This window comes from Cavia porcellus, unplaced genomic scaffold (genome assembly GCF_034190915.1).
Source record: "Cavia porcellus strain 051 isolate PalLab524CR breed Dunkin Hartley unplaced genomic scaffold, mCavPor4.1 scaffold_1, whole genome shotgun sequence".
NCBI lineage: Eukaryota > Metazoa > Chordata > Mammalia > Rodentia > Caviidae > Cavia > Cavia porcellus.
Genome location: NW_026947484.1, coordinates 188,955,807 through 188,983,602, shown reverse-complemented (window position 1 = coordinate 188,983,602; position 27,796 = coordinate 188,955,807). Strand labels below are relative to the sequence as shown.

The 27,796-nt window shown below is 42.8% G+C and overlaps 1 protein-coding gene and 1 long non-coding RNA gene across 5 annotated transcripts in view; one reads left to right on the top strand and one right to left on the bottom strand.

Moving 5' to 3' along the window:
- The window catches only part of Tbc1d2 (TBC1 domain family member 2), a 51,722-nt gene extending 38,450 nt beyond the window's left edge, over window positions 1-13,272 (bottom strand). Inside the window, exons 1-3 of one of the 4 annotated variants that reach the window (XM_005004111.4) lie at window positions 12,647-13,272; window positions 9,686-9,827; window positions 3,679-3,826 (exon numbers count right to left, since the gene is read on the bottom strand). In XM_005004111.4, the coding sequence (XP_005004168.1) occupies window positions 3,679-3,826; window positions 9,686-9,827; window positions 12,647-13,021 (665 nt within the window). In that variant the 5' untranslated portion in view covers window positions 13,022-13,272. Of the gene's footprint in view, window positions 1-2,110; window positions 2,268-3,678; window positions 3,827-4,929; window positions 5,089-9,685; window positions 9,828-12,646 lie in introns of those variants that run through there. The other 3 variants (XM_063224813.1, XM_063224810.1, XM_013153420.3) reach the window with 3 other exon arrangements.
- A 136-nt stretch (window positions 13,273-13,408) lies between these two features.
- The window catches only part of LOC134470493 (uncharacterized), a 32,000-nt gene continuing 17,612 nt past the window's right edge, over window positions 13,409-27,796 (top strand). Inside the window, exon 1 of the long non-coding RNA XR_010039422.1 lies at window positions 13,409-13,522. This is a non-coding gene — a long non-coding RNA (uncharacterized LOC134470493). The remainder of the gene's footprint in view (window positions 13,523-27,796) is intronic.

Below are 27,796 nucleotides of genomic sequence, written 5' to 3'. Positions count from 1 at the left end.
TTACATATATGTGTACTGAGCTATAACAAGAAGTATATTTCTTATCGTGGTTATGATCAACAGTTTGGAACACACTGCACTAGGAAGGTACTTATTTAAGGGCACCAGGAGTGTAATTCAAAGAGGGGATATGAAAGTCTTCAGGCCTGGGTTGAAGCCCCAGCCTTGTTATATTAGCTTTATTTGTAATATCACCACTAGCAATAGGATGGACAAATATTTCAAAATCTTAGATACTGGATAAATACAAAACATAGTTTTGTGATACCTAGCTCAAGTTCCAGCAAAGGAAGGGACATACCCAGGAACAAAACACAAAAAAGGGACCTGAGACTCAAACAAGTGTAAAAGGGAAGACGAATGTTTAAATTAGGTTGATGTTCAACAAATGTCCACTCCCTCCCCACCCTTCATGAGAGTATGGCCCTTGGCCTCTCTACAAGAATTCACCTGTGAAGCCAACTGCTTTAGTATTTAATACTTTAGTATTTAATACTCAACTTCTTTAGTATTTAATAGTTCTATTCTGACTTTCTGTTTCTTCTTGAGTCAATTCCAACAATTTGTGTCTTTCTAGGAATCTGTCCATTTCCTCTAAATTATCAAATGTGTTGTTATATACGTGTTTAGAGTATTCTCTTATGGTCCTTTTTATTTCTGTAAGGTTGGTAGCAATGCCTTTCTTTTGTTCTTGATTTTAGTAATCTGCATTTTCTTCTTTTTAAAAAAACCCCACCTAGTTAAATGTCAATTTTTGTTGATCTTTTTCAAAGACAAACCATTTGACCTGAAACTTAGTTTTTAAATAATTTAAGTGTTTTGGTAGAGCTGAGTGTACAATAAGAAAAGAATGAGACTGTACTTTCATGGATTGATGGAAGGGAAAATTCATTAGTTAAATTAAGAGTGGAGAAGAAATAAAAATTCAGTACTGCAGCAACTGGCCTTGGAATTTGTTCTGTTATTACTCTGGTCCTATTGCAGACTTAGTTATTTTTGTTGTTGTTGTTGTTTTAACTGGTACCGGGCATCGAACTCATGACCGCACACTTGTAAGGCAGGCGTTTAGCCGCTGAGCTAAATCCCCAGCCCCTTCTTAGCTCTGACTTCCCCCATCTATAAATAAAGGAATGGTGGGTGTGTTGGGAAGAACAACACTGAGCATGAAGGGCATTGGTATTCACCGAGTATCTTTTTTGTTCTTTTTGTTGAGACAGGGTCTCACTGTATATTCCAGAATAACACTAAACTCACTATGTCACCCATGCTGGCCTCAAACACACATCGATACTCTGCAGTTTCTCAGGTGTTGTGACTACAGGCATGCACCGTCACACCCTGCTACTGAGTATCATTTTGTGCTGAATTCTGAGCTGGGCCTGTTACCCAATTTCACAAACCGCAGCCATGTGTCTTGTAGAGGAACCATAGCTATAGCCAGAGGTACCAACTGGGTGGGGTAACTGTCAGTGGGGCTCACACTTCTCCTTAGCAGGAGAAGTGCTCTTAACATATTCTTGGGCTTATGACCAGTCATCCCTGGAGTGTGCAAGGCATGGAAACCCCAACTTCAGTGCAGCAAAGGACCTGGTAAGCCATGGCACACAGCTATCTCCTCTGAGATAGGGAGCTAGGACACAGTGCAGATAGCCATTGCTCAGCTAAGCCACTGTGTTTGGAAGAGGCATCTCTGCTACAAATGTCTCATCTTCACTAGAGACCAGTTTTCTGAGCAGGATTAGCTTCATTCCAAAGGCCAGCCAGCACAGAGGCAATGTCATAAAGACATGTTTTGGAGGGATGATAGTGGACCAGCAGTGGTCTTCCCTGAGCCTCGTTTCCTGATTTGTGACAGACCCTGGGTGAGCCTTTCCCTGGGCCAACTTCTAAACTAAGTGCCACAGCACTCTGCTCATTTCACCCTCCTAACTGCTCAGTGAAGTAAGTGCTCTCATTAGCCCCACAGGACAGAGAGCAGAACTGAGATTCTGAGAAGCTGGTAACCACCACAGAGCTGGTAGTGGTGGGACTGCGCCTCAGAACTGGATGTCTAACTCCACGTTTGAGCACTGGACCACGTGATGACCCCTTCACAGATTTGTTCTCATACCTCAAGGACAGCGCAAAGCATCCACACGGTGCTCAGGAGGTCCTCCACACCTTCCCTGAGGACAAGCTGTGCTCTGGGCAGTAAAACAGCAAGTGCCAAGACCTGGAGGCCAAGAAGTGCAGGGACAGGAGCAGCTGTGGACTCTCCAAGCTCTCCAGGGTGTGAGGCAACTCACACCCTCTCTTGTGATGTTGCCTCACATCTTCTGTGGCTATCACAAGTGACACGAGGGAAGTGACACAGTGATGCTTTGAAACTTCCTTCCTTTCTTGGTCTCTGCATGTTCTCTGTTCCACTTCTGTGGCTGTGGCCTCTGCCAGGCATGAACCCAGCTCAATCTGGTGAGCCTGCCCTGGTTACTTGCTAGCCAGATGGTTGAGCTTCTCTTCCTCTTCCCACCAGCACATTCTCAATGCACCCAGCTCCTCCTGGGGGCTGAGCCCCTGCCATGGCTCCTCCTTGTCCACTCACGCTCTGGGGGATTGAACATGGTCCACACTCACCATCCCAGCTCAGTCCTCTTCCCTGGGATCTAGGCCTCTCCATCCAAATCCTTGTGGGGTAGTAGGCCTCAAAGGATACTCATCTTCTTCTAAAACCTGCTTATTTACTGGGACAGCTATGACCATCCTCCTAGCCACGTAAGTCAGCAAAGCTAGCAGAGTGATATCCTGTGTCTGAATCACACACAGCCAAAGTCCCTAATCCTAGTCCAGGCAGCAATCTATTTTGCTTTCTAAGAGGTCCCAGTTCCTCCAGAAAATAAACACCCAAACAGGATCAGTATTGGGCATAGATTAAATTCCTGACATATTCTGAATTGGAGCAACAGTGGTATCTGGGCCATTACATGTTTGTTGACTGTCAAGCACAGTTCTAAAAAGTATTCTCTCATTTAGCCCCAAGGTAACTTTATTGGGCAAGTACAGCTGTGTTTATATTCACTAACAAGGTAAGTAAAGCACAGAGGAGCAAACAACTTGCCAAGGGTAACACAGCACTTAACTAAGCCAGTATCCAGACTCAGGCAATTTGGCTCCAAAGCCAAGACTCTACTGTTCTTTTTGACACACTATTTACAATAAAACCTGACAATGGGAAAGTATATGAAAAAAGGAAAGAGTTGATACATAATTGACATACAATACTTTGCACATGGTAAGGTGAAAGTAATTTGATGTGCCTCATATATGTAAACATTTGGGAAACCATCACATTCCATTCCATTCAGCATGATCTCAATTTTGCATACCTATGCAGTGGGACCTCCATTTACAGTTTCATTTGCAAACAGTTTGGCTCACAAACAGAAGTGCTTGAAAAATTTTGTTTTTGTTTGCAAACTTTGTATTAGGTGACAACACACTTGCAGGCATCTTTCCCACAAATGGGTATCAGGAATTTGGTCTCAGCCATGAGAGAAAAGTAACCAAGACAACAGGATTAATTAAAAATAAATCCATAATCTCTCCCCAGCCCCACCCTCCTGCCGGACAGCAACTCCAGGTGAAGCTCTGCAGAGATGGGTAGCAGGGGCCTGGCCGGCCCCTCAAGCTCACAGCACTTACTGGATTTCGGTTCCCAGGTGCTTGAGGGAGATGTTCTGAAGGCGCAGGGCCGTGGCAGGGACAGGCTGCAAGGCAGCTTCAGCACCCACAAGCCCAGGGGGTGTTTTCACAGGGTGCAGGAACTCTTTCAGCTCGGCCTCCTCTTGCTCTAGGGAGCCAAGAACAAGATGATCACTCCACTGGGCACTGCACTGTGCAAGAGTGATCTCAGGGCTGCTCTCACCCCTAACTGACAGCAGGCAGGGCATGGACGGCTTGCCTTGCAGGTTAACGGCAGCAAAGAGGGCTTTTTACTTTATGCGACACAGCCAGTACAATCACGCATTTTGCTTGAGCAGCCTCTTGGAAACGCCGTAAAAATAGGCAAACTTTCAGAAGTTTCTACAACTGAGAGCTCATCCTAAAGAAGCTGAAAATGCAGAGAAAACTTCCTGTGTTAAGCAGTCATCTCAGTATTGTTTACTTAGCTTCAAATTGGAAATAACTTAAACACCTAAAAACCTGGAAGTAGGTTAGGTAAATCATGATGCCTCTGTAGAGTGGGATATTACTTGATGCAAATAATGTTAACAAAGAATTCTTGAGAATGTAAGGGCTGAGCCGGGTGTGGTGGTACACATCTGTAATCCTAGCACTTGGGAGGATGAGGCAGGAGAGTTGCCGTGAATTCAAGGCCAGCCTGGGCTACAAAGTGAGTTCGAAGCCATCCTGAATCACGTAGTGAAACTCTGCCTCAAAAAGAGAATGTACATGCTGAGTGCAGTAGTGAGCACCTATAATTCCAGCACTCTAGAGGCTGAAGCAGATCATACATTTCAGGCCAATTTGGACCAGCGTGAGATCACCTCAAAAGAACATAAATAAATAAATACATAGGTTTGGGGGCAAAGTTCAGAGGTTAAGCTCTTGCTTAGTAAGCATACCAGGACTTGGGTTTAATCACTAATATTTAAAAAAAAAAAAAAAGAGGTCACTTTGAAGTGTAACAAAAAGTAGAAATGAACCAGGAACACTTAAGGGACTTGACTAACCAAGACATTTACATGGTAGCACACATATTTCATTTGGAATATTCTTACTAAGAGGGTGAAAAAAATTTAGAGGGAGAGGAAATGTAGTTTTACATTACATCTACAAAGAGGGCTGTGGATGCAAAAACATTTCATACAGTGGTGAAGGTCAGAGGGATTGTTGGACTTTCTTAAGAAATACTTGATTATCATTCAAACAGTGAATAACGCATTTGCTTACTCTTAATAGGTTCTATCAGATGGTGAAGGCCAATCAATATGCGGCGACCCCAAGCTATCCTTTTCGTGTCCTCCTTTCAATTCACCCGCTCTCCAAGCATAGACCAGGTGTCCTGCTTGGGGGCTTCCAGGTGAGGATGGAGAAAGTAGGATAAATCAAAGCTGTAGGAAACAGGCGAAGGGAAGACACACCTCAGGGACACCAGGTGAGCAAACAGTGGGGTAGGGGTCATTCTGGGAGATAGACAGAGTTCTTTCAAACCAAGCCAGCGAGGATTTCCATTTCCTGGAGAGGGGCACAGAAGCTGATTTGGAGCAGTAGAAGCGCAAAGTACAGGTATAAGCAGCAGCAAAGAGAGCCAGAGCTGAGCACTTGGGTAGGGACTCAAAGGAGAAAGAACTGGGAAGGTCACAAGAGAGGGGACTTGGCTGGGAGACTAGACCTCACTGGGCTGGAAAGCCGAGCCCCCAGGGTCTGGGCAGGAGCCTGAGCCTGAGGCATGGACTGGCTTGAGCTGGAAGATCTGAGGCCAAGCCTCATTTCCATGAGGGGGGTGCTGTGACTCAGTTGGGAAACACTTATAAAAAATAGGATGCATACTCTTTACTTTGTCTCTTTCAGAGTTAGTGTATGGAAATATTTAGAAAAGAATAAGGCCCCATAAATGTGGACCTTAATCTTTCAAAGTAGTCTTTTTGCTCTGCCATTAAGCTATATCCCCAGCCCCCGCCCCTTGTTAAAATTTTATTTTCAGATAAGGTCTTGCTAAGTTGCCCAGGCTGGCCCTGAATTTATAATCCTTCCACCTCAGCTTCCCTAGTAATTGGGATTATAGGCATGTACCACAGTGCCCAGCTAAGATTTTCTAGTTTATCAGCTACTTTAAACCACCTTTCTTTTCCCTTATTCAGAGAAAACAAAGTAAGAGTCTTCCCAAGGTTTTAATATTTTAATAAGTACTTCCAGAATGCCAATGTCTACTTTCCTATAACCTCCTTCTGTGGCCGAGATCCACTCTGGAGCTACACAGAACTGTCTTAGGGGTTAACTGGCATCGCTCCTTGGTTACACCAATGAGAAAAGAGCAGCTTGGGCTGAGTTTTGACAGAGTTAAAGTTAGCAGGTGACACAATTATGGAGTCAAATGCAGTTCCTCGGTTTTGCTTTTCCATCAAATCACAGGACTGTTCAGGTTTTGAATAACGGAGGGTTCTAATGGGACGGGCTGTCCAAGAAGTCACAAGCCACAAGCCAGTGTAAAGGTTCTTAAAGAGAAGGGCCACACATGATGGCCATGCTAGTCTGGATAAAGGTCCTCGGTAGGTAACCTATCCAGCAGCATTCGGTTATGTTCTCTCTTTGCTTGAGCCCAAGGCCTGCTCCTCCACAAGTGGGAGAAGTCATTGTCAAGCAAAACAGGGCCTGTGCCAGGTCACTCTTCCCTGGAGGCCACTGGACAGCTGGGCCTCCCCAGCTTTGAAAGAAGGGTCTGCATCTTCTGATTTAAACATTAGTGCAGGCACTTCCTTGTTAGCATACTCTGTTCTTCTATAAAATGGGGATAACATCTGTAAGATTGTTGTATAGATTAAGTAACACATGTCAATTGTTAGAGAAACATCAGTAAACTGTATATTTTTAAAAAAGAGGTTTATAAAAGCTCTCTAAATTGTAGCTTACTTTAGCAATGTGTTATTGACATAAATCTGTTGCTTTCCTTTTGATTTTTTCTTATTTATTTTTTGTCTTTTTGAGACAGCATCTCACTATGCAGTTCAGTCTGGCCTTGAGCTTACTTTGTAACCCAGGCTGGTCTTGAACTCACAACAATCCTCCTGCCTCAACCTCCCGAGTACTGGGATTACATACGTGTACCACCACACCTGGCTCCTTCTGAATTTTCTTAGGTAGAGTTTTCTTGTAGAGATCATTGCTTAGGCAAAGTATAAAATCATTTTGTAAATGCTAAAAGGCTGACAAGAACATGCCTTGCAGATTGCTCGAGGGCAATGATGGAACACTTTTTACAGGCCAGAGTCTCTGTGACTCAAAGTCAGATGAGGATCAGGAGGTTTGCAATCCTCTGCCTCCCTGGAAGGGTGGAGCCTGGGAGGTGAGGCAGCCTGTTGCAGACAGCTAATTCAGGGCTTGTCAGCTGGCTGAAGATTTCAGAAATGCCTTTCTGGAGGGCATGGAGAACACTTAGGTTCAGGTCCTATATCTGGGAAAATGCAGGTTTGCTGTGAGGCAAGGAAAGGCAGGGGAAGCTCATACTTCCTTCTGCTTCCCAAATCTCATGTTTGTGTCCTCTGGGAGCCCAGTGCTCTGGTCACTAGGGCAACCACCCCTTGCCCCATGCCCACAGCAAGCTCTCAACAGGCCTGGCCATGTGTGCTAATGCAAAGCCACAAAATTAAAGAACTCATGCCAGGTTTGCTACAGCAAAGAGGCCTGGGAGATCCTCGTGCCATGCTTCTGACAACACAGTTCTTCAAAGTACACTTCAAGACACACAGGAAAGAGGGCTTCTCCTTGTTTCCAGTCTGAGGCTGATATTTGTACAAATTCATCAACTTAGGCTAAAATTTTCTGCACAGCCAGAGTTGCCTGGCTGCCTAGTAAACAGAAAGTGGGGGGTATAGTAGAAATGTGGGGGCAAAGAACCCTTCAAGAGGGTTGATGCAGTTATGGTATTCACTTGTAAGTCCAGTTACTTAAGAGGCTGAGGTAGGAGAATTGTGAGTCTGAACAACTTAAGGGTCTAATCAGAGAGAGGTGGGGGAAGGAGGGAAGGAGGGAGGGAGGCAGGAGGAAGGGAGGTTAGAAAGGAAGACTTTCTAAAGAAATTATTAGTAACAATTAAAGAAGTTATTGTACTAGTAATAGCATATCCATGTGTACTATTATGATATATATGCATCTACACTATTATAACAGTAATAGTAAAAATATACATGTGTGTACTATGATGAGAACGATGACATACATACGTGTGTATGTAAGTGTGCATTATAGGGAAAGTTACCATGTATTGAACGCTTACTATGCTCCTGACATTATGCTATGGGCTCTACATTCCTTTCCTCACTCATGAAGCTCAATATATTCACTCATACATTCCCTCAATAAATACTCAATGTGGTAGGCAGAACACCACACCTGGGGACACAGGGAAGTGTCCCCAGGGAAAGTGGAAGGGGTGGAAGTGGACAAGGACGTTGGTAATCACTGTGTAGCAGGCTTCCATAGCCTGAAGTATGAAGAGCCCGTACAGAGTCCAGGTGACAAAGTCTGAGAGGAGACTGAGAAGATAAGGCGGTGACACTCAAGGAGCAGAAGGAACTTGCTGGGCAAGAAGGAAGGAGAACAGCACTGAGGCTGGCACTGCTGAAGCACAGCACAAGGTTGGGGTTGGGAGCTAACAGGAGTGTGACCGGGAGGGACAAACCCTGCGCACTGTGTACGGAGCTGGACTGACCGGCTTGGTGACAGATGGCCAGGGAGTGGGTAACGAGCTTGAGTTTTTGTTTTGGAAAGCCTACGCCGGCTGCTGTGAGAGGAGAGGTTCAGCCAGAGGCCTAGACACAGGGACACCAGTGAGGAGGCTGTCCTGGTTCTTCAGCTGAGAGATGAGATCTGACCCATACAATGGCAGGGAGGAAGGCCTAGGCAAGAAGAGCCAGCCCAAAGCCCGGCTCAACTGGCCAGCTGTGACTGAAGGAGCGTGGCAGTGACTGTGAGCTGCTTCAGCAGCTGGGTACAGGACAGCCACCTACACAGGGAAGGGCACTGAGGGAGGAAAGAGTCGAGGGAAGATTCACTCCGATTTGGAGATCAGGAGACAACGGGTGTAGTGGTGCATGCCTATAATCTTAGCACCTGAGAGGCTAAGGCAGGAGGATGCCAAGAGTCTGCAGAAAGGCTAGGCTAAGCTACATAGTGAGTTCAAGGCCAGCCTGAAAAAAGAAAAAAAAATCCTGTCCGAAAATAAAAACAGGCATGGTGGTTCGCACCTATAACCCCAACACTTGGGAGAGTAGGCAGGAAGATCACTGCAAGTTTAAGGGCAGCCAGGACTACAAAATGAGTTCAAGGCCAGCCTGAAGTGCATAGCGGGACCCCATCTCAAAAAGGAAATAAAAAAGAAAAGAAAAATAAATAACAAGGGCTGGGGATAGAGGCCAGTGTGAAAGGCCGGGGCCTCAATTCTCAGTACTGCAAACAACAAAACAAAAGAAACCTCCTCTGTGGGTCATGTGAAGCAAAGAATTCTGTTTTCTGAAAACAGAGGGATAAAATCATGAATGCACCCAACTCTCAACACAAAAGCAGCTGTGGAAGAAGCCATTACAACTCACATGAACCTCACAGCAAGTTTGTGCAGGGTTTATTTCTCAGGACTGTCTCACGATTGTCACGGTCATAGCAGCTAATGTCTGCTGGGTTCTGAGCATGTGCAGGCATTATTCCAGACACTTCAGGTATACGGATTCATTGAACCCTCATAGGATTCCCTTACAAGGTAGATATACTTCTTACCCTCATAGGGAAGGAAACTGAAGCTCAGGCAGGATAAACAATTTGCCTTAAAGTCACATGCAATTAGGATTTGTATATTTCTGCCCTACCTAATATAAGCTCCAGCCTTGCTCTCTGCTTCCTTTGCAGAGCACTCTTCCCACTCGCTCCCAACAGCAGGGTAAAGGCCTGGCCACCACAGCCCTGGTGTGCAGCAGGAGGCCAACCCGTGGGTTACCTAACTCGATGTGCAGGGCAGGCCCATTCCTGGCTGGGGTGGTGTCAGGGGCGGTGGGAGGAGCAGGCGGGCCGCTGTGGAACTCCCAGCGCTTCATCTGCAGCTGCTGCAGCCAATACAGCATCACTTGCTTGGTGGGGGCCTGAGAAGCACAAAGATTAGTTGGCAAGGTCCTGTGCCTGCAGGGTGGCCCTGGGCGTAGGATAAGGGGAAAGTGTGAGTTAACACCCACTGCTGAAACACCGCATGCTTCTGGCTGTGGAAAATAACCACCCATTCAGAGGTTTCTTAACCTGTCTGAGCCTCCATTTCCTCATCTGTGCAATGGTCAAAATAATAGTCCTTCATGGGATATTTATGAGGATGAAATGAGACAAGAAAAAGAAAGTACCCAGCACTGTACCTGACACACGACAGGTACTTAAAATGTGCACATTGGACAGAGGAATAGATATAGGGTAGAGAGGGAAAGGGCTCTGGATTTCTGACTTTGGGTGCATCCTAGTAGGTTCTCGTTCTCTCTCTCCAGCTTTCTCTCTCTCTGACATCTGCAATTCTTAACTGTCTTTTGGTGGAATGGGGGTAATCCCTCCTGCTGGAGGGATTCACTGAAATCCCAGATGTGAATGGGGACTGGAAAGTCACCTGCACGCTGTGACAACATGCAGCACCTGCAAACAATTTACTGGTTGAGGCTAGTCATCAGCTTCCCAGTACTGGGTGGCCCAAACACCCACCCTCGAGCCCACTGACTCACTGGATCTGCCAAGAAAGAGGCGAGGCCGGCGTGAACAGCCCTTCGGCAGAACTGTGGTTGCGGAACTGGCCCCAAACCTCTAGTTTCCTGTTTCTAGACCTGAATTTGGCTGTAATTTATGGCCAGATTTGTGGCTTACATAAAAAAAGGCATGAAATTAGCTGATGTGAACACAGAGGATGGGCACTCACTGGGAGCAGGTGATGAGTATCTGGAGCTGCCTACAATCAAGGCCACATGAGAAAAGAAGGCTACATGGCAACCAGGGCAAACTCTGCCTCCCACATCCCAGGCTGGGACTCTATGAAAGAAGCTCTCGGTAAAATCAAACGATGCCCACTGCCTTGTCTTTGCATAAATTTACCGAGGGACCTCCCGAGGCTTCACCATGATGTTAAAGCTGATGAGCTCCAGCAAAACCCAAACACTGTTTTATTATATAATTCATGCACCTACCATATGAGTCTGGGACTGTGAGGGGCACTGGAAGACACCATGGCGAGTCAACACACATTTGGGACTGAAGTCTACTTAGGAGAATTATGCCCTATGGGAGTCTTCTCATTCTGAGTTGCTCTCCTGTCAGTGACCCAGCCAGGCAGCCATATAGTTATCAGGCCCCTGACGCCTCTACAATATTCCACTTCCCTAACATTCCTATCCACTGCCATCTGCCTTCCTTCCCAGGGCAACAGCTCAAGCTCAGCCACCGATTCCTTCTAGATCACCTCCTGATGGGTTCTCTGACTACTAGACCCCTCTTCCCTGAATTTGTTGTATACTCAATAGTCAGACTGAGCTTTCCAAGCATCTAATCTCTGTGCTTCCCTGCTTAAGTCTATTCCATAGTCTACCAGGCAATTTTTATAGTCTACTGGAACAGAATTTCCAGTCTGCCAGGCAAAGTCCAAGCTTATTAACCTAACTCACAAATGCACTACCATCCCCCTCCAACTCCGTCATTTGGACCCCCACATATGTCCCAATCTCCTGTGACTTGCCTGGACACTGATGCACAATCTTTGCTCACAGGGCTCTCTTGGCCTGGTGCACCCTTCTCCCTTTTGCCTCTTAAAAATTTAGTTCTTCCTTCAAGCCTCAGACAATACTTTTCTGGATAACCTCCTCTCTTGTCACATACTTTTCTTAAGATTTGTCATAGTGTCACTGTGCTGTATTTTACTGTGACTGCCATTTCCTCCATCAGTTTGGCCTACCACATCTTAAGCTATTTGGGAGTTAGCGGGGGCAGGACTGCCTTGGTTCCCTACCCCAGAGCCTAACACAAAGTCAGATGCATCCATGGATCAGTGGCATAGTAAAAGCCACGTGTTGGAAACCCTGTATCCAGCCCATAATCTGTGGAAGGAAACACAAAAAACCTAGGAACCATATGATGTCCAAAATGCCTTTCCTGGTTTGCAGTTCCTAGTTTCCAGTATTTTAACGAGTGAGTCCCCCAGCCCACTCACCGGCCAAGCCCCACTAAATGGTGAGTGCCCACAGAGGCTGGGGAAGAGGCAGATGAGCGTGGGGAAAGGGAGGCTATTTCCTTGCAGTCTTCTCAGGCCCATACAACTCCTAGGCAGAGCTCTTTCCAATTAAGTGACCTGCGTTCCACAACCATGGATGTGCAGGTGTGTTCATTCAATAAACACTTACTAACTGCTCACTAGTTTAGACATGTCCAAATGAGCAACCTAGGCTGATCAGTGTGTTTATCTTCCCAATCCCTGCCAACGTCAGCATTCACTCCCCTTGGCCAAAATATCAAGAAGTGAATCACAGTCTCAGTCTTGAGGTTTGCAAAGATGCTATCTTGATCATACTTCAGTCTAAGAAGGAAAGTGAACTACGGATTCAGGCACACACAAAAGTTGAAGTTTTGATAGAGCACTGAAAGCAGAAAGACTGCAAGATTCCAAATAAGGGCCACACCACTCGAAATGCCTGATCTCCAGCTACACACGTCATCTCTTTGACTCAGTCTCCTGATCCATCAAATGGGTCCCTTATCACTGGCCCTGGAATCTCAATGAGAAAATGGGTGTGAATGGGCATTGGAAAGCACAAAGCTCTAGGCGCAAGTTAATGATCACTGTTTCAGTCAATTTACAGCGACCACACACTGGCGCCCGGTTGAGCCCTGGGAACTAGGTAGGCATAAAAATCTCAGCTGAAAATCAGAAAAGTGGTCCATTTACCTTCAGAGTGATAACTCGGTTAGGGGTCTTGATTTCGAAAGTCCCCGCTTCAGCGTCCGCCTTGCAGTCAAAGATTGCAGCAGAGAGGTCAATACTGTCCAAGGGATTAGCATCTTGCGCCGTCCGCGAATAGTAAAGGTGGCATTTCCTCTCGTCATAGAAGAACCAGCGGGATTTCCAGCCCCGCATTGGCCCTTTACCACCAAATTTACGCAAATACCCACAAAGTTTCTTGGGGGCCGCCTCCGGGGACCGAGCACGGTCCTCCGCCTCCTCAGGAGGCCCCACCTCGGGGCCTTGGCCCGAGCTCGCAGACTCTTCGGACCCCGAGGAGCGGGAGTTGGACTGCGGGACGTCCTCCTGGGCGTCCTTCATTGCTGCAGACCAGCGATCGCGTAGGGACAAGCTGCCCGCTGGATCGCTGGGCCCAGACCTCGGCGACTCCGGGCACCTACTAGAGGTAGACACCTGAGCGGGGGCGGAGCCATCGGTGGACCCGCCCCCAGAAGAGGACTGGGGGCTGCAGCTGGAGGTCCTATTGGCGTTTCAAAGACAGTAATTTCAGCGGGAGGCCGAGGCAAGGGAAATCGCAAGTGCGAGCCCAGCTTCGGCAACCTAGAGACATCGTATCATAAATAAAAATAAATAAATAAATAGGCAGCAAACCCAGGTTAGGGGCGGAGCTAGTCCTAACAAGGCCCCGCCCACTCCCCCGCCCCTCCCTACTCCCCGCCCCTCCCCACTCCCACTCCGGCGCTCGCCCACTCCCCCAGGCCGCCCACATCCGGTTTTTCTTTCGCCCAGATCAGCCATCTTTGCTGAGGGCAGCTGTGGCGCGTGAGATGGCACTCAGATAAAAGATACGATGATTTTGAGGTAGGTTAACCAAACGAAAGATGCAGAAAGAATCGCTGTCCTTGGGCACGCTGCTGTGGTAGCCCGCGTAGTAATGCAGGAGGATGGCGCCTTTAACTGTTTCTTGAGTTGCACATTTTTGCCTTACTGGTGCCCTGCGGGCCACCGTCGGAGGGCGCATCACGCCGCCATTGGCTGAGAGGGCGCCGTGTTCCGGGCCCCACTTCCGGCGTTGCTCTGAGCGTGCGGCTGAAGGGCAGCCTCTCCCGCTTGGCAGTAAAGTTTCCGCAGCACCTCGGACGCTGCAGGCGTTTTCCGCCTCTCCCTTGTCTCCTATTTACCTCCTCCCTGCAGTGGGGCCCTGACGTCCGGGTATCCAGGCGCGGTCGCTGCGGTGCGGCAAACAAGTGACACGCCTGTGCATGGGTTGGGCGCTGTCCGCTGCGGAAATTAAAGCACCCGGCGTCTGACTTTCTCAGCTTCTTGCTTCGTTTTACCGCTTTCCGTTAAATTTCTCCCCTCTTCGCTCCGGAGGCGCTTTTCTTTCCTAAGACTGTGCATCCAGTTCCGGGCCATCTTCTGAGGGTCTTCATCGCTCTTCCTCCTTCCCTTCTGTCCCTTCTGTTACTTTTAGCGTCTCCTCTACGCGTTCCTTAGCTAAGTGTTAGTGCAGGTCAAGGGTGATAATCAGAAGCGGGTAGGGTAACGATGAGGGTTTTGGAGTCCATTTGCATGAATTTTAGATTCTAATGGCAACCCTAGAGCTATTTACTCACCTTAGGGTTTTTTTTTCTTTCTTTCTTTCTTGGTCTATAAAAAGTCAGTGATAGCATCTACTTCCTCCTAACAGCGGGGAGATTGTATGGTAAAGCTGTAAGTTCAATTTGGCCCAGAACTCCGAGATTTAGACTCTTCTAGGTGGGGGGTTGGACCAGGAAGAATTTCTCCTAAGTCCTAGAAGAGATACCTTAATTTTATTTTCTCGTTTCTCAATAAACATCATCGTGCCTAATTTTGTGTTTATAATTTTGTATTTTTTTCTGAGAAGACCCTGTAAAAGTTTCAATCCTTACAAGACCTGGATCCATACCTTTTTACTTCTGGAATGGTTTTGATAATAATGTGTAAGAAACTATTAATACAAAGGAGGGGATCCAATAAATGTTAGCTATAATTAAACAGCAATAAAATGGCCCACAAGGCAAAAAGAGTACATCACAAAGAGATCTATATATTACAGAGTTCACACCACTGAAAACTGGGAAATAAATTGAGATGAGAGATTTTAATACACCATTTTTGATCTACGGAAGCTTTACAATAACTAAAAAAGAGGCAGATGAGAATGTGAAAAGGTTGACTTCGGTAGACGACATCTAGTTTTCTATATTGTTTCATGTCAGAAGAAATTTTTGGTTTCCAAAAAGTAGAATTTGTGAGTTCTTAGCTACAATATGTGAAATTTGAAAATAGCAAAAAGTTAATCATAAAATCTAATCTCTTGAAACTAAAAATAAGTTACCTAATAACTGTAGAAGCTGCCATTGTAAACTATTTCATAGGGAGAATGGAAGACAAAATGTCAAAATTTAGCACTGCCTTATCATTGGAGTTATATTCCAGATTCAGAGTTTTAGTGCCAATTAAAATTTTAGTACCTTGGGTAAGTCATGGAATTTACCTGAGTTTCAATTTTCTCATCTGTAGAATGATAATGATAATATGTGCCTTGGACTGGACATGGTGACACGTCCTTGCAATCCCAGCTGCTCTGGAGGCTGAGGGAACAGAATTGAAAGTTCCAACTAGTTCCCTGGACAATGTTGGTAACAAGTAACACTCTCTGTGTCAAAAAATAAAAAAAAAAACCAGTGGAGGGAGCACTGTGGTGGAGCACTAGGCTAGTATACACAGGGCCATTGGTTCAGTCCTCAATATTGTGAAACAAATCAACACCTACCTCATAAGCTTGAAATGAGAATTATATGATACTTACAAAGCACTTAGCTTAGTACCTGCTACCCAGCAGTGACTGTGGAAAGCTATTATGGGATGTGGGTGATGTTCTCAAAAGAAATGCAGTCCCCCAACTCCCCACCCCAGTGCAGGAGGTGGAATGCATGGCCTCATCAAGTTATATCCCCAGTGGCCTCCACTTCGCTTTGTTTTTTGAAACAGGGTCTTACAATGTGTTGCATGTTGCTCTTCAACTCAATGTGTAGTCCAGACCGGCCTTGAATTTGTGATGATTTTCTCTTGAATGCTGGGATTATAGCTGTGTGCCACCATGCCAGGATAGAAATTTAAAATCTTTAAATGCTTTTATTATTTAGTACAAATATAAAAACAAGCATTCAACTAAGAAAAGCAAGAGAAAGAAATTTATAAATTTAAATGTTTATAATAAGGGCTAGATGGCAGATACATATACAGTATATCTGTTATGTATAGTTGTACTTTATACAAAAGTTTTTTTGTACCTCAAGATAAAATTTACACCCATTTAGGGGTAGTTGCCCTTGTGGAGAATGCTTGGTAGTGGGATACAGGGTAAAATCAGAATTTCAAGTTGGTGAAACTTACTTGTTTTCCATGTTTATTTCATATCATCTGTTTTAGCCCATCCATATTGTTACAGTAAAATACCTTAAAGTAGGCTATTTATTTATCTTTATTTTATGTTTTTGAGACAGGGTCAAGCTATGTAGTTCAGACTGACCTTGAACTCCCTGTGTAGCCTAGCCTGGCCTGCAACCCTCACTGCCCCTCCTGCCTCATCCTCCTGAGTACTGGGATTACAGGTGTGTACCATCATACCCAACCTTAGTAATTTACAAACAACAAATTTATGTTCACATCTCTGGAAGCTGGCACAATCAAAGTGCCTGCTGATTTTGTGTCTGGCTAGAGTTTGTTTTCTGTTTCAAAGGTGGCACCGTGTTGCTGTGTCCTCACAAAGCAGAAGGACACTGCCTCCCTCAACTTCTTTATAAGGGCACTAATACTACCATGAAGGTTCCATCCTCATGACCTAATGAACTCCTTAAAGCCTTGCAATATTGTCACAAGAGGCATTAGGCTTCAACATGTGAATTTTGGATACCAATATTTAGACACTATCACCAATTATGAAAATAGAGTTTGGGTAGCTGAGAGAATGACATACAAAAAGTGAAGCCAGGGCTGGTGATATAGTTCAGAGGCACAGCGCCTATCTGGCAAGTGCAAAGTCTTGAGTTCGATTCCCAGTACAAAAACAAAAAGTGGAGCCACAACATAATGCAATGACAGTGTTATTCAGCTTTAAAAGGAAAAATACATGCTACAAAATGAATGAACTTGAGGACATACTGCTAAGTGAAATAGACCAGACAAAAAGATACATACTATATGATTCCATTTGTTTGAAATATCTAGAATTGGCAAATTCACAGAGACAGAAAGGATAATAGAGCTTACCAGAGCCTGGAGGGCTGGAGAAATGGAATTTATTGTTTAAAGGACACAGAATCTCTTTCTTTAAAAAAAAGTTTATGGAAATATGATTGATATATAAAATTAATGCATCTATCTTAATGAGTTTGGAGATGAATATACACTTTTAAAACCATCACAACTACTGCCATAAACATATACATCACCTCCAGAAATTTTCCTGTGCCCTTTCTATTTGTGGATACAATAAACATGAAATCTACCCTGACAGCAAAATTGTCAGTATCCACTGTATTGGTAATTACAGGCAATTTGCTATCCAGTAGATTCTGGTACTGTTCATCCTTCATAACTGAAACTTTGTATCCCTTGATCAACACCATCCTTCTAGCCCCTGACAATCACCATTCTGTCCTCAGCTTCATAGATTGAATTATTTGAAATTTATCATATAAGTGGTATCATATAATATGTACTTCTGTGTCTGGCTTATTTCACTTATAATGATGTCCTCTAGGTTCATCCATGTTGTTGCAAACAGCAGGTTCTTCTTTTCTAAGGCTGAATACCTCTCTTTCCTTCTCTTTCTCCCTCTCTCTCTCCCTTTCTCCCTCCCTTCTTCCCTCCCTCTCTCATTTTCTTTGTCCATTCTAAAGATACAAACTTTCTTTTGGAATTATGAGAAAGTTCTACAAATGGATAGTGGTGATGCTTGCATAGCATTATGAATGTACTTATTGCTACAGAATTGTGCACTTAAAAATGGTTACAGTGACAAATAACTCAAGTTTACCCTTCTTTATGTCAATAGTATACCACTATGTATAAATACATTTTTTATCTATTCATCTGTTGATATGATGTTTCCAAGACTTAGCTATTATGAATTGTGCTGCTGTAAACATGAGTATCCAGGGGTGGGGATTTAGCTCAGCAATATAAGAGTCTGCCTGGCAAGTAAAAGGTCGTGAGTTCAATCCCCAGTACCAAACCAAACAAACCAAAGCAAAAACAAACCCCAAACAAGCATAGGTATGCATACATCACTGTGGTATGATATCTTTAACTCTTCAGGGAGGTTACCTAGAAGGGAAATAGCTGGGTCAAATGGAATTTCTACTCTCAGTTTTTTGAGGAATTCCTGGATTGATTTCCTTAGTGTTTGCATCAGTTGACCATTCCATCAGCAATGGGAAATGTTTCCTTTCTCCCCATAGCCTCACTAGCATTTGTTACTGGTTGACTTTTTGAAGGTAACCATTTTTTTCTGGAGTGAGATAAAATCTCAGTTGTTTTAATTTGCATTTCTCCAATAACCAGTGACATTGAACATTTTTTCATGTACTTTTTAATTGCTTATATTTCTTTATCTAAGAAGTGTTTGTTCACTTCAGATGTCCATTCTTAATTGGATCTTTAAATTTGGGGGATATAACTTTTTGGGTTTTTTTTTGTACTAGAGATCAAACTTATGACTGTGCACTTGCAAGGCAGGCGCTTATGCTGCTGAGCTAAATCCCTGACCCACTTTTTGAGTTTTTAAAATACATCCTAGATACTACTCTTTTGTCTTTGGAGTAGCCAGCAAAATTTTTTCTCCAATCTGTAGGTTGTCTTTTCACTCTGTCAGTGGTTTCTTTCTCTGCACAGAAACTTTTTAGTTTCATGTGAGCTCATTTGTTGATTCTTGATATTACTTCTCATGCAACCAGGGTTTTGTTCAGAAAGTCTTTGCCTGTACTTATGTCTTCAGGAATTTTACCTATTTTGTCTTCCAGTAGATGGAGTGTTTCTGTTCTAATGTTTGATCTTTAATCCATTTTAAATTCAGTGCATGATGAGAGACACGGGTCTAAGTTCAACCTTTGGCATGTGGATAGCGAGGCTTCCCAGCACCACGTGTTACAGAGGCTGTCTTTCTTCCAGCGTAGGGATTTGGTCTTTGGCCACAAATAACGTAACTGAGTATGCCTGGAGTTGCTCTGTATCTTCTTTTCTGTTCTCTTGATCCACGAGTCTGGTCTCCTTCTCCTTTTCTTCCTCCTTTTTTTTTTTTTTTTTTGCTACTGGGGATTGAACTCAGGACCTTGTGCGTCTGATTTTTTTCCCCATAACCGTGATACTTTTATCACTGTAGCTTTGTAGTATAACTTGAAATCTGGGATCTTAATGCCCCTTGTCTTGCCCTTATTTGCCCAGAACTGCTTTTGCTATTCTAGGTCTCTTCTGGTTTCATATGAATGTTATGGTTGCTTTCTCCTGTTCTGTAGAATGTTATTGGTATTTTAATTGGGATGGCATTAAATCTGTGTAACAGTTTTGTTTTTATTTTTTTGTCTTTTTGAGACAGGGTCTTGCTACACAGTTCAGGCTGGCCTTGAGCTTACTTTGTAGCCTGGACTGGTCTTGAACTTGCAAAGATCCTCCTACCTCAGCCTCCTAGTACTGATATTCCAAGCATGTGCCACCATGCCTGGCTTGTATAACAGTTTTAGAAGTATGGCCATTTTGACTATATTGGTTCTGCCTATCCAGGAACAAAGAATGGCTTTCTGTTTTCTGATATCTTTTTCAATCTCATTTTTCAGAGCTCTATAGCTTTCATTGTGGAGGGCTTTTGCTTCCTTGGTTAGGTTAATTCCTAAGTAATTCATTTTTCTTGATGGTATTGTTAAGAATATTACTTCCCTAATTTCCTTCTCAGTGAGTTTGTTTTTGAAGTACAGGAACACTACTGATTTTTGACTGTTGACTTTGTATCCTGCTAAGCTGCTGAAGTTGGGTATTAGTTCTAGAAGTCTTTTGGACCATAATATTAAGTGAAGTAACTCAGACACCCAAGCTTGAATATTACATGGTTTCTCCCATATGAAAAACTCAGTTCTCTCTCTGTCTCTGTCTGTCTCTGTCTCTCTCTCTCTATATATATGTATCTTGAAATAAAAGACAGATAATAGAAAAAAAGATATTGTAATCCAGTATAGACAATGTATCTAAAAGTGTATCTTAGGATAATTATCATATGTTTTATATGTGCTTTGACCTATTAATTTGGTTTTCAATCTGTATATGATAGTTATCTTTATAAGCTCTTATAAATAAATGAATCTGATGCTAGAAAAATAAAAGGAGGGTAGATGGGGGGAAAGGGAATTGAAATGTGTGATGAACATGCACCAATCCCATGCAGTGAATGTCATCATTATGTACTGCAGATGTGTACTAATAAAAATAAAAAAGTTTCAAATGGTAAATTCATATTATATATATATTTCTACAATAAAAGATGTTTAAAAAGTAAAACTATAAAATACCAAATAAAGGCAGACAAGTATAACTCAGGTGAGCAAAACACTGAAGAGAAAGATAAACATTACTAGATGAAACATTTCAAACATGTCTGCAGAAAAAAATACGAGCACCACCAAAAGACAAACGTGAACTGAGAAAAGTATTTAAAATTCATTGACATCAAATGGGACCCAGAATGAATGCTTACAAGAGGTACAGACATGCTGTTGAGAAAAAAGCAGAGGGTGGGGTGAAGCTCAGTGAGAGAGAACTTGCCTAGGGTATGTGAGGCCCTGAGTTTGATTTCCCTGTCTGTCTGTCTGTCTGTCTCTCAATGGAAATCATGGACAAAGCAATACTTTATTCACAACAGATTGGAGTTGAATGACCAATAAATGTGCAAAAAGAAAAACAAATACCTTTTAACTTTAGTGGGAATTTTTACCTCTTATATTGGTCAAATTTTGTTTGTTTTTGGACAGTAATTTTTTATCCTTCAAGAGTAGGGTAACAGTCATTTATTTGTTAAGCAGAGTGGTATTTGGTACAGGAAACATACAAAATAACTTGGTAATGGAGATTTTAAAAATCCCTAGGAATTTGCATGGGTTAGTAGTTCCACTGTAAGTTTTTTTTGTTATAAGAAATAAAAAAGCATATCCGCTTACAAGTGTGTTTGCTATAACATTATTACGAAAATTTGGAAGCAGTAAAATGTTTAAAAATCAGAAGTTGGTTAACTAAGTGATTAAGCACTTTTTGCATAACAGTATTGAGTAATTTGGGAAATATTAGGTTAAGAGAATAAGCCACAAAAATTGTTTTAAACCAGTCCATAATCTGAGATCCTTAGGAAGGCTGAGGCAGGAGGATTGTAAATTAGAGCTCAACCTAGGCATTTAGCAAGAATGCCTCAAAAAAGGGTAAGTGGGGGGTTAAGGATGTAGCTCAGAATACTCTGTGTTCAGTGTATTTTCAATATTTTTTTTAAAAATCAGAGAACCCATAGTATTTGGTAAAACAAAAAAGACTATATATGTGCATAAAAATAAGACTGTGCTGATAGTGTAGAATTGCAGAATGTTGATAGTTTTCCAGATGGCAGAATTAGGATAATTTTCAATTTCCTCTTTCTGCTTTTATTTTCCACAGTTAAAATTAATTGTTTATGCCATGTGGTTATGCATGCCTGCAATACCAGGATTTCAGAGGCTGAGGGAGGAGGATTGTGCTGAATTTGAGGCCAGCCTGGGCTACATAGTGAGTTTGAGGCCAGCCTGAACTGCATGGCAAGACCCTGTCTCAGAAAACAAGACAAACAAAAAAAAAATCATTGTTTAGGACAAAATATGCTTTTTAACACACATCTGTTCCTATATTAGTTGCTCCTTTGAATGTAATTCCTTACCTCAGGAAGAGGGATCAGAAATCTTTTCTCTATGTTCTACTCCCATTTAAAAAAAAAAAAATTAAGTACAGCAGAGTGGTAGAGTAATCGCTTAGCACGGGAAAGGCCCTGGGTTCCATCCCCAGGACCAAAAATAAACCAAACTAAACCAAACCATCCAAACAAACAGACACCACAAAAACAAATGAACAAAACGCCAAACCAATCCAGGAGTCATGTACCAAAAGCAGATGAAGTAAGGAGCTTAGAGAAACACGTAATATTCCAGTGTGTGGTGTGGTAGGCTTAGGACACAGACTCTAATACTATCATGTTCATGGTAAAGCTTTGGAAGGGATGATGCGACTTTTCAGTTTTTCCTCCTGTTGTGGGATGAATTATGTCCTCTCTTGAAATTTTTATGCTGAAGTTCTAATTCCTATAGGGTACCTTGGGATGTGGCCATATTTAGAGATATAGCCTTGAAAGTCGTAATTACGATAAGATAAGATGTAAGCCCTAATCCAACCTGACTAGTGACCTGGTGAGAAGAGGAGATGAAGGCTCACACACACAGAAGAAGACCATGGGAAGCCACAGGCCACCTGCCACCTAGGCAAGGAGAAACCAATTCCGTTGACACCTTCATTTTGAACTTCCAGCTCCCAGAACTGTGAAAGACTCTGTTATAAACCACCAAAGTCTGGCTTTGTGACTGTGGCCTGAACAAACCTACCTGTTCTTTATCAGGAGAGAGGTCTTCCCCAGGAACCCACCCCAGAAGAGGCTCAAAGTAACATAGAGCATCCACAAAATTTCTCAGAAGCCTTGTTTAATAAGCTAAAGTATGAACTTGTATCAGACAATTTAGTGTAAAATATTTCAAATGAATTTCAAAAAGAGCAAATATAATCAAATCCTGCCCTCAGCCATTTGAATGGATGCCCTTCTGGGTATTATATCCATGTATAGTCAACGCCTCTCAGCCCCACCGGCTTCCTCTTTGGTAGAAACTCTAAGGAAGAGGTTGTCAGAAAGCGACATCTTGTGGCCTTTGCGGGTGTTGCCCTCCAGCATACTTGGTATTGTCATCTTTTTTGTTAAAGACTAGAAGGAGTCACTAAACAATTTCCCTGGTCTTCAATATACCCAAAATATTTTATGACCCTTAAATAAATTAAATTTATTTTAAGATTTGAAAAGCCTGCTTATTTAGTGAAAACCTATGTAACTGATTTTCTACGAAAATATCACTCATATTCAATATAAAAGTTTACTACATGCATTAATACTGTGTTTCAGATTATTTGAAGATATATATTTATGACATTTTTTCTTTTCTTACAGTGAGATAATTTTATTTCTTTATTCAGAAAAGAGAACTTACATGAATATGATTATACAGGTTTTTTGAACATATGTTTAAATATTTTGGGCATTCTAGTTAGCAGTATATTTATATGTTTTCTAATATCTGTATTCTGAGTAACATTTTCTATTAATAGTAAGTCCTAAGAATTCATGTTCAACATATGATTTTCATATACATATATTTTTGTTTGTTCGTTTTTGGTACTGGGGACTGAACTCACGCTTGCCAGGCAGGCACTGATGCTGCTGAGCTAAATCCCTGGCCCCAAACACATATGCTTTAAGAGAATTAGTTTCATTAAACCTGCAAGTCATTTGCAGATGAAAGTTCTCATTGGTGTTTTTCTGTAAGTATTGGATTAAACAAATAGGGGTTAATGGAAATTGGAGGACAGAAATAGTTTTTAATTTTATATAGATACCTCTTAAGATAAAATGACCTCAGAGGCTGGAAAGGGCTTACTGAGCTGTCTGGCAGAATTCTTACCTGTTTGTTTCCTGGTACTGGGGATGAATACAAGGTCTTTGCACTGGGCGACATCCCCACCCCCCTCCATTTTTTTGTCTTTTTGAGACTGGGTCTCGCTATACCGGTCAGGCTGGTCTTGGGCTTACTTTCTAGCCCTGGCTGGTCTCAAACTTGCAACAACCCTCCTGCCTCAGCCACCTGAGTGCTAGTATTACAGGAGCACACCACCACACCTGGCTCCCACCCCTTTTTAAAATTAAAAAAAAAATTTTTGTGACAAAGTCTTACTTTGTAGTTCAGACTGACCTTGAACTCACTGTGTAGCCGAGACTGGCCTTGAACTTGCAGTGATCCTTTTGCCTCAGCCTTTCACGTAGAGGATTGCAGGTGTGGCTACCACAGCTGACCTTCGAAGCACCCTTGTACAGCTAACTCTCCATCAGCCAAATCTTGCTCGCCTGAACATAATGGAAATTCAACTCTACACATCAAGTGTAGTGCTTGGTTATAGAATCCTGAAGAAATTATCAGATGTAGGATTATGTGGAACATCCTTCTATATCATACTGTATTTCAAATTCTGAATATGAAGCAGGTTCTGCAAAAAAAAAAAATTAGTTCCAAAGAAATGTCCTTTTAAACTTATTTTATATTTTAAAAAAAGAGGACACATAGAGAATATTTTTAGTTTAATTTTCACAGATGTATAATCCTGAGGAATAAAAAGTAACTTTCTGTGTTGTATGTTCTTGGTATGTTTGGCAAGAAATGTAGTACTGTCATTTACAGGGTGGAGGAGGAAGTTCCCAGGGAAGCTAGTTCTCAAAACCTGGCGGTAATCCCATAACCTTTCTAATGTCGCTGGAGGTAGGGTGTTTGGGTTTAAATTCTGACTCCATTGCTCATTAGCTGGGTAACTTGGGACGAATAACCTAACCTCTCTGTGCCTGAGTGTCATCACCTGTGGAATGAGGGCAACTATAATATCTATCCTGTGGTGTGATTAGGTGATTATGTAAGATAAAACATTTCAAGTGCTTATCACAGAGACTTCTCCTAGAAGGCTTTAAACTGTTAGCTGCTACTATTATTGTGCATTCTAGGAATGACTGTATCATTGAGCTAGTAGGACATTTCTAATGTTCATTCAATCCTGGTCATTTTCTGAACACTCTCACTTTTATTCCAGGCTAGCCAACTAGGTAATTTTTCTATATGTTACTGGCTGCATTAAATAATAGAAGACTTTGAGTTCTCCTAAATAAGGGTCAACTAGATAGTAATGTTACTTCAATGAAGAGCAAAGTTCCTTTTAAAAAATAAAATGACCATTGTCCTGGAGAGGTGATGTAGCTTTATGCTGGCGGTTGTCACAAACCCCAGAAATTGCATTTCTCTGCTGCCAGGTTTCTGGGAGCCTATTCCCAGGTCTACGTACAGAGGGATGGCCTTTTGGTGACCAAGTTGTTTACTCCGCACGTCTCAAAATGACAGGGGTGCAGAGACAGAGGGAGAACTGAGGTGAGCATAGCTCTGGGTAACTGTTTGACATGAAGATTCAGAGCCATGGGATACAGCAAAAGTCACCCACTCCAATACCTACAGGGAGAAGGCAGGTGATAATATCTGTGGGTGAAGTGGGCTGGATACAGTGGAAACCCGGCAGTGCAGGGAGAGTGTTAAATGTCAGAAGGTGGTATTAATAGGGAGTGGTGGAGGCTGTGTGAGGGGAAGAATGTAAGAGCTTTCTGCAGGAGGCCCCCTAATTGACTCTTGTGTTTTTTAAGAGAACCTAATTTAAGTAATAATAATAATAATAGAAACATTTGATAGGCAAACATTGTACACTAGTGAAAGGAAACCATTTTCCAATACGGGACCATATTATCTGTTTGCAGACTCTGCAGCATGGGTATCTTTGGGGCTCTCCACTGCCGTCTCTTGCCCAGGCAGGAATTCTCTCTCATCTTCCTGTTTGAACCCTTCCCTGATGGGCTGGTCATTTGTGTTATGTAATCTATTGTGTTGATTGAGCCAAAAGTACCTTCATGAAATTTGCTGCAGTTTGTCCTCTTTTGTCCCTTTGGGGTGATCTTAGTATGTTTTCTGTTACTATAACAAAGCACCCGAGGCAAGATATTTTGTAAAGAGGCTTATTTATCTCACAGTCTTGGAGACTTACTTTGTAAGGATCCACTCTTATGAGAACTAACCAGGGTCTTGTGAGAACTACATTGGTGTTTTCCAAATGTAGCAGTCATGAGGGCATAACCATTTCCTACTTGGCTCCACCTCTTACTAACTTCACCACTCCTCACATCCCACACTGGAGACCAAGTTTCCATACACAAATCTTTAGGGGACATACTCACATCAGGGAATAAGGGGACATCTTTTATATATGGTGGCTATATATGAGAAGGAAGTTTTGTCATGTTACATTTTAGTGCCCATAGGAGAGTTTCTAAGCTTGTCACAAGCTGGTCCCCTCAGAAACCTGATAGCCAGTACTGGAAGTCTGATGGCAAGATAAACACCTTCCATCTTCTAGGTGTTAAGCTATATCCTGAGGTTATACCTTGTTTCCTCTTAATTTTTTAATTTTAATTTTTTTTGTAATCCTGGGGATCAAACTGGGGACTTCATGCCTAAGTCCTATCTCCAGCCATAAAAAACAAACAAACAAACAAACAAAAAAACCCACCCCACTGGTTATTAAGATAATAATGAGAAAATACTGTAAACAATTTTATGCCAATAAATTTGAGACTTCTACAAAAGTCAAGAGTAAAAAGAATACTTATAAAGAAAAAGAAAACAACATATCTGTAACAGTTGAAGACTTTCAGTTAGTAGTTTCAGAACTACCAGGGTTTTTTTTTGTTGTTTGTTTGTTTTTTTATTTTGAGACAGGATTTCGCTATGCTGTTCAGGCTGGCCTTGAGCTCACTTTGTAGCCTAGGCTGGTCTCAAAATTCACAACTATCTCCTACCTCAGCCTCCCAGTTGCTGGGATTACAGGCATGAGCCACCATGTCCAGCTCTAGAACTACCAGTTTTTTTTTTTTTTTTTTTGTACCAAGGATTGAACTCATGACCTTGCACTTGCAAGGCAGGTGCTTATGCTGCTGTGCTAAATCCACAGCCCGAACTACCAGTTTCTAATGGATTAGAAAAGTACTTGCCAGCTCTCCTAGACATTCAAGGAGCTGATAATTCTAATCTTACACACACACTTTTCCTTAGACTAAAAATGGAGGAAACATTTCATTGTGAAGTCCTAATTCTAAAGCCAAAATGAAAAGAAAAACAAAGGTTTAATTTATACATGATCTTAGAAGCAAAAACTCTCAAGAAGAGAGAAATGAAAACAAGAGTCAACACAAAATGAGAGGATGAAGGCTTCCTGGCAGATGGCAAAGCATTAAGCAGCAAAGAAAACAGCCTCTCTGAGAGTCACTGTCCAGACGCTGGAATAGAGCATCGTGAGGAAGATAGGAAGGAAGGAAGTGGGGCCCCTGGACCCAGGAAGAGCCTGAAGCCCACAGAGAGAGTGAAAAGAAAATCTTCAATGGAGAAGAAGTTTGTAGCTGGTGGTGCCTTCACCCTGAGACAGGGCTCACTGAGCGAAAGGGGCTGTTCAAACTTGGGGATGCATGGTGACGGGGTAATGGTGACAGCTGGTGACCCCGGAGGCCTCTGCAGAGAGGTGTGACTGTGGAGGGGAGCAGACGTGGAGGACGGCATTGGCTGGCACTGTTGGTCCTGATAATCCATGACTGAGATTATATAAGGATCACAGGGCCACAGAACCAGGGACTAGGGCAAACAAGCAACAGCTTCTCATCTCCAACCAACTGAAGAGGTCAGATCTTCCGACACTCAAAACCCAAAACTTGCTGCCCCTGGAAGATACCTCAGAGAAGTAGTCATCACCGAGGGTCCTAAATACTACCAGTAAAGCAACCCACTGTAGGCAACTTTCAAGCATCACCCCAGGAATTAAACTAAAAAAAGAGAAAATGAAATGAGAAGACACTCAAGCAAAATGCAACCTCAGATATCCAGTTCACCAAAGGCAAATCCAGGGGACAATCTGAAAGCCCCACAAAGTCTCTCCAAAGTGGTAACAACAAAGCACTTCAATGAGGCTCTATAAAAAAAGAAATCAGAAATAATTTCTCAGATAACTACAGAGATTATCAAAATACACACCATGCTTAGCGAAGTTAGAGCAGACACAGACAAAAAATACACAAGCTTAAGCAAAGTTTGGAAGCATAACACAGGAAACAAATGGAATCCATAAAGAGGATTCAAGAAGATATCCAAGAGAATAAAA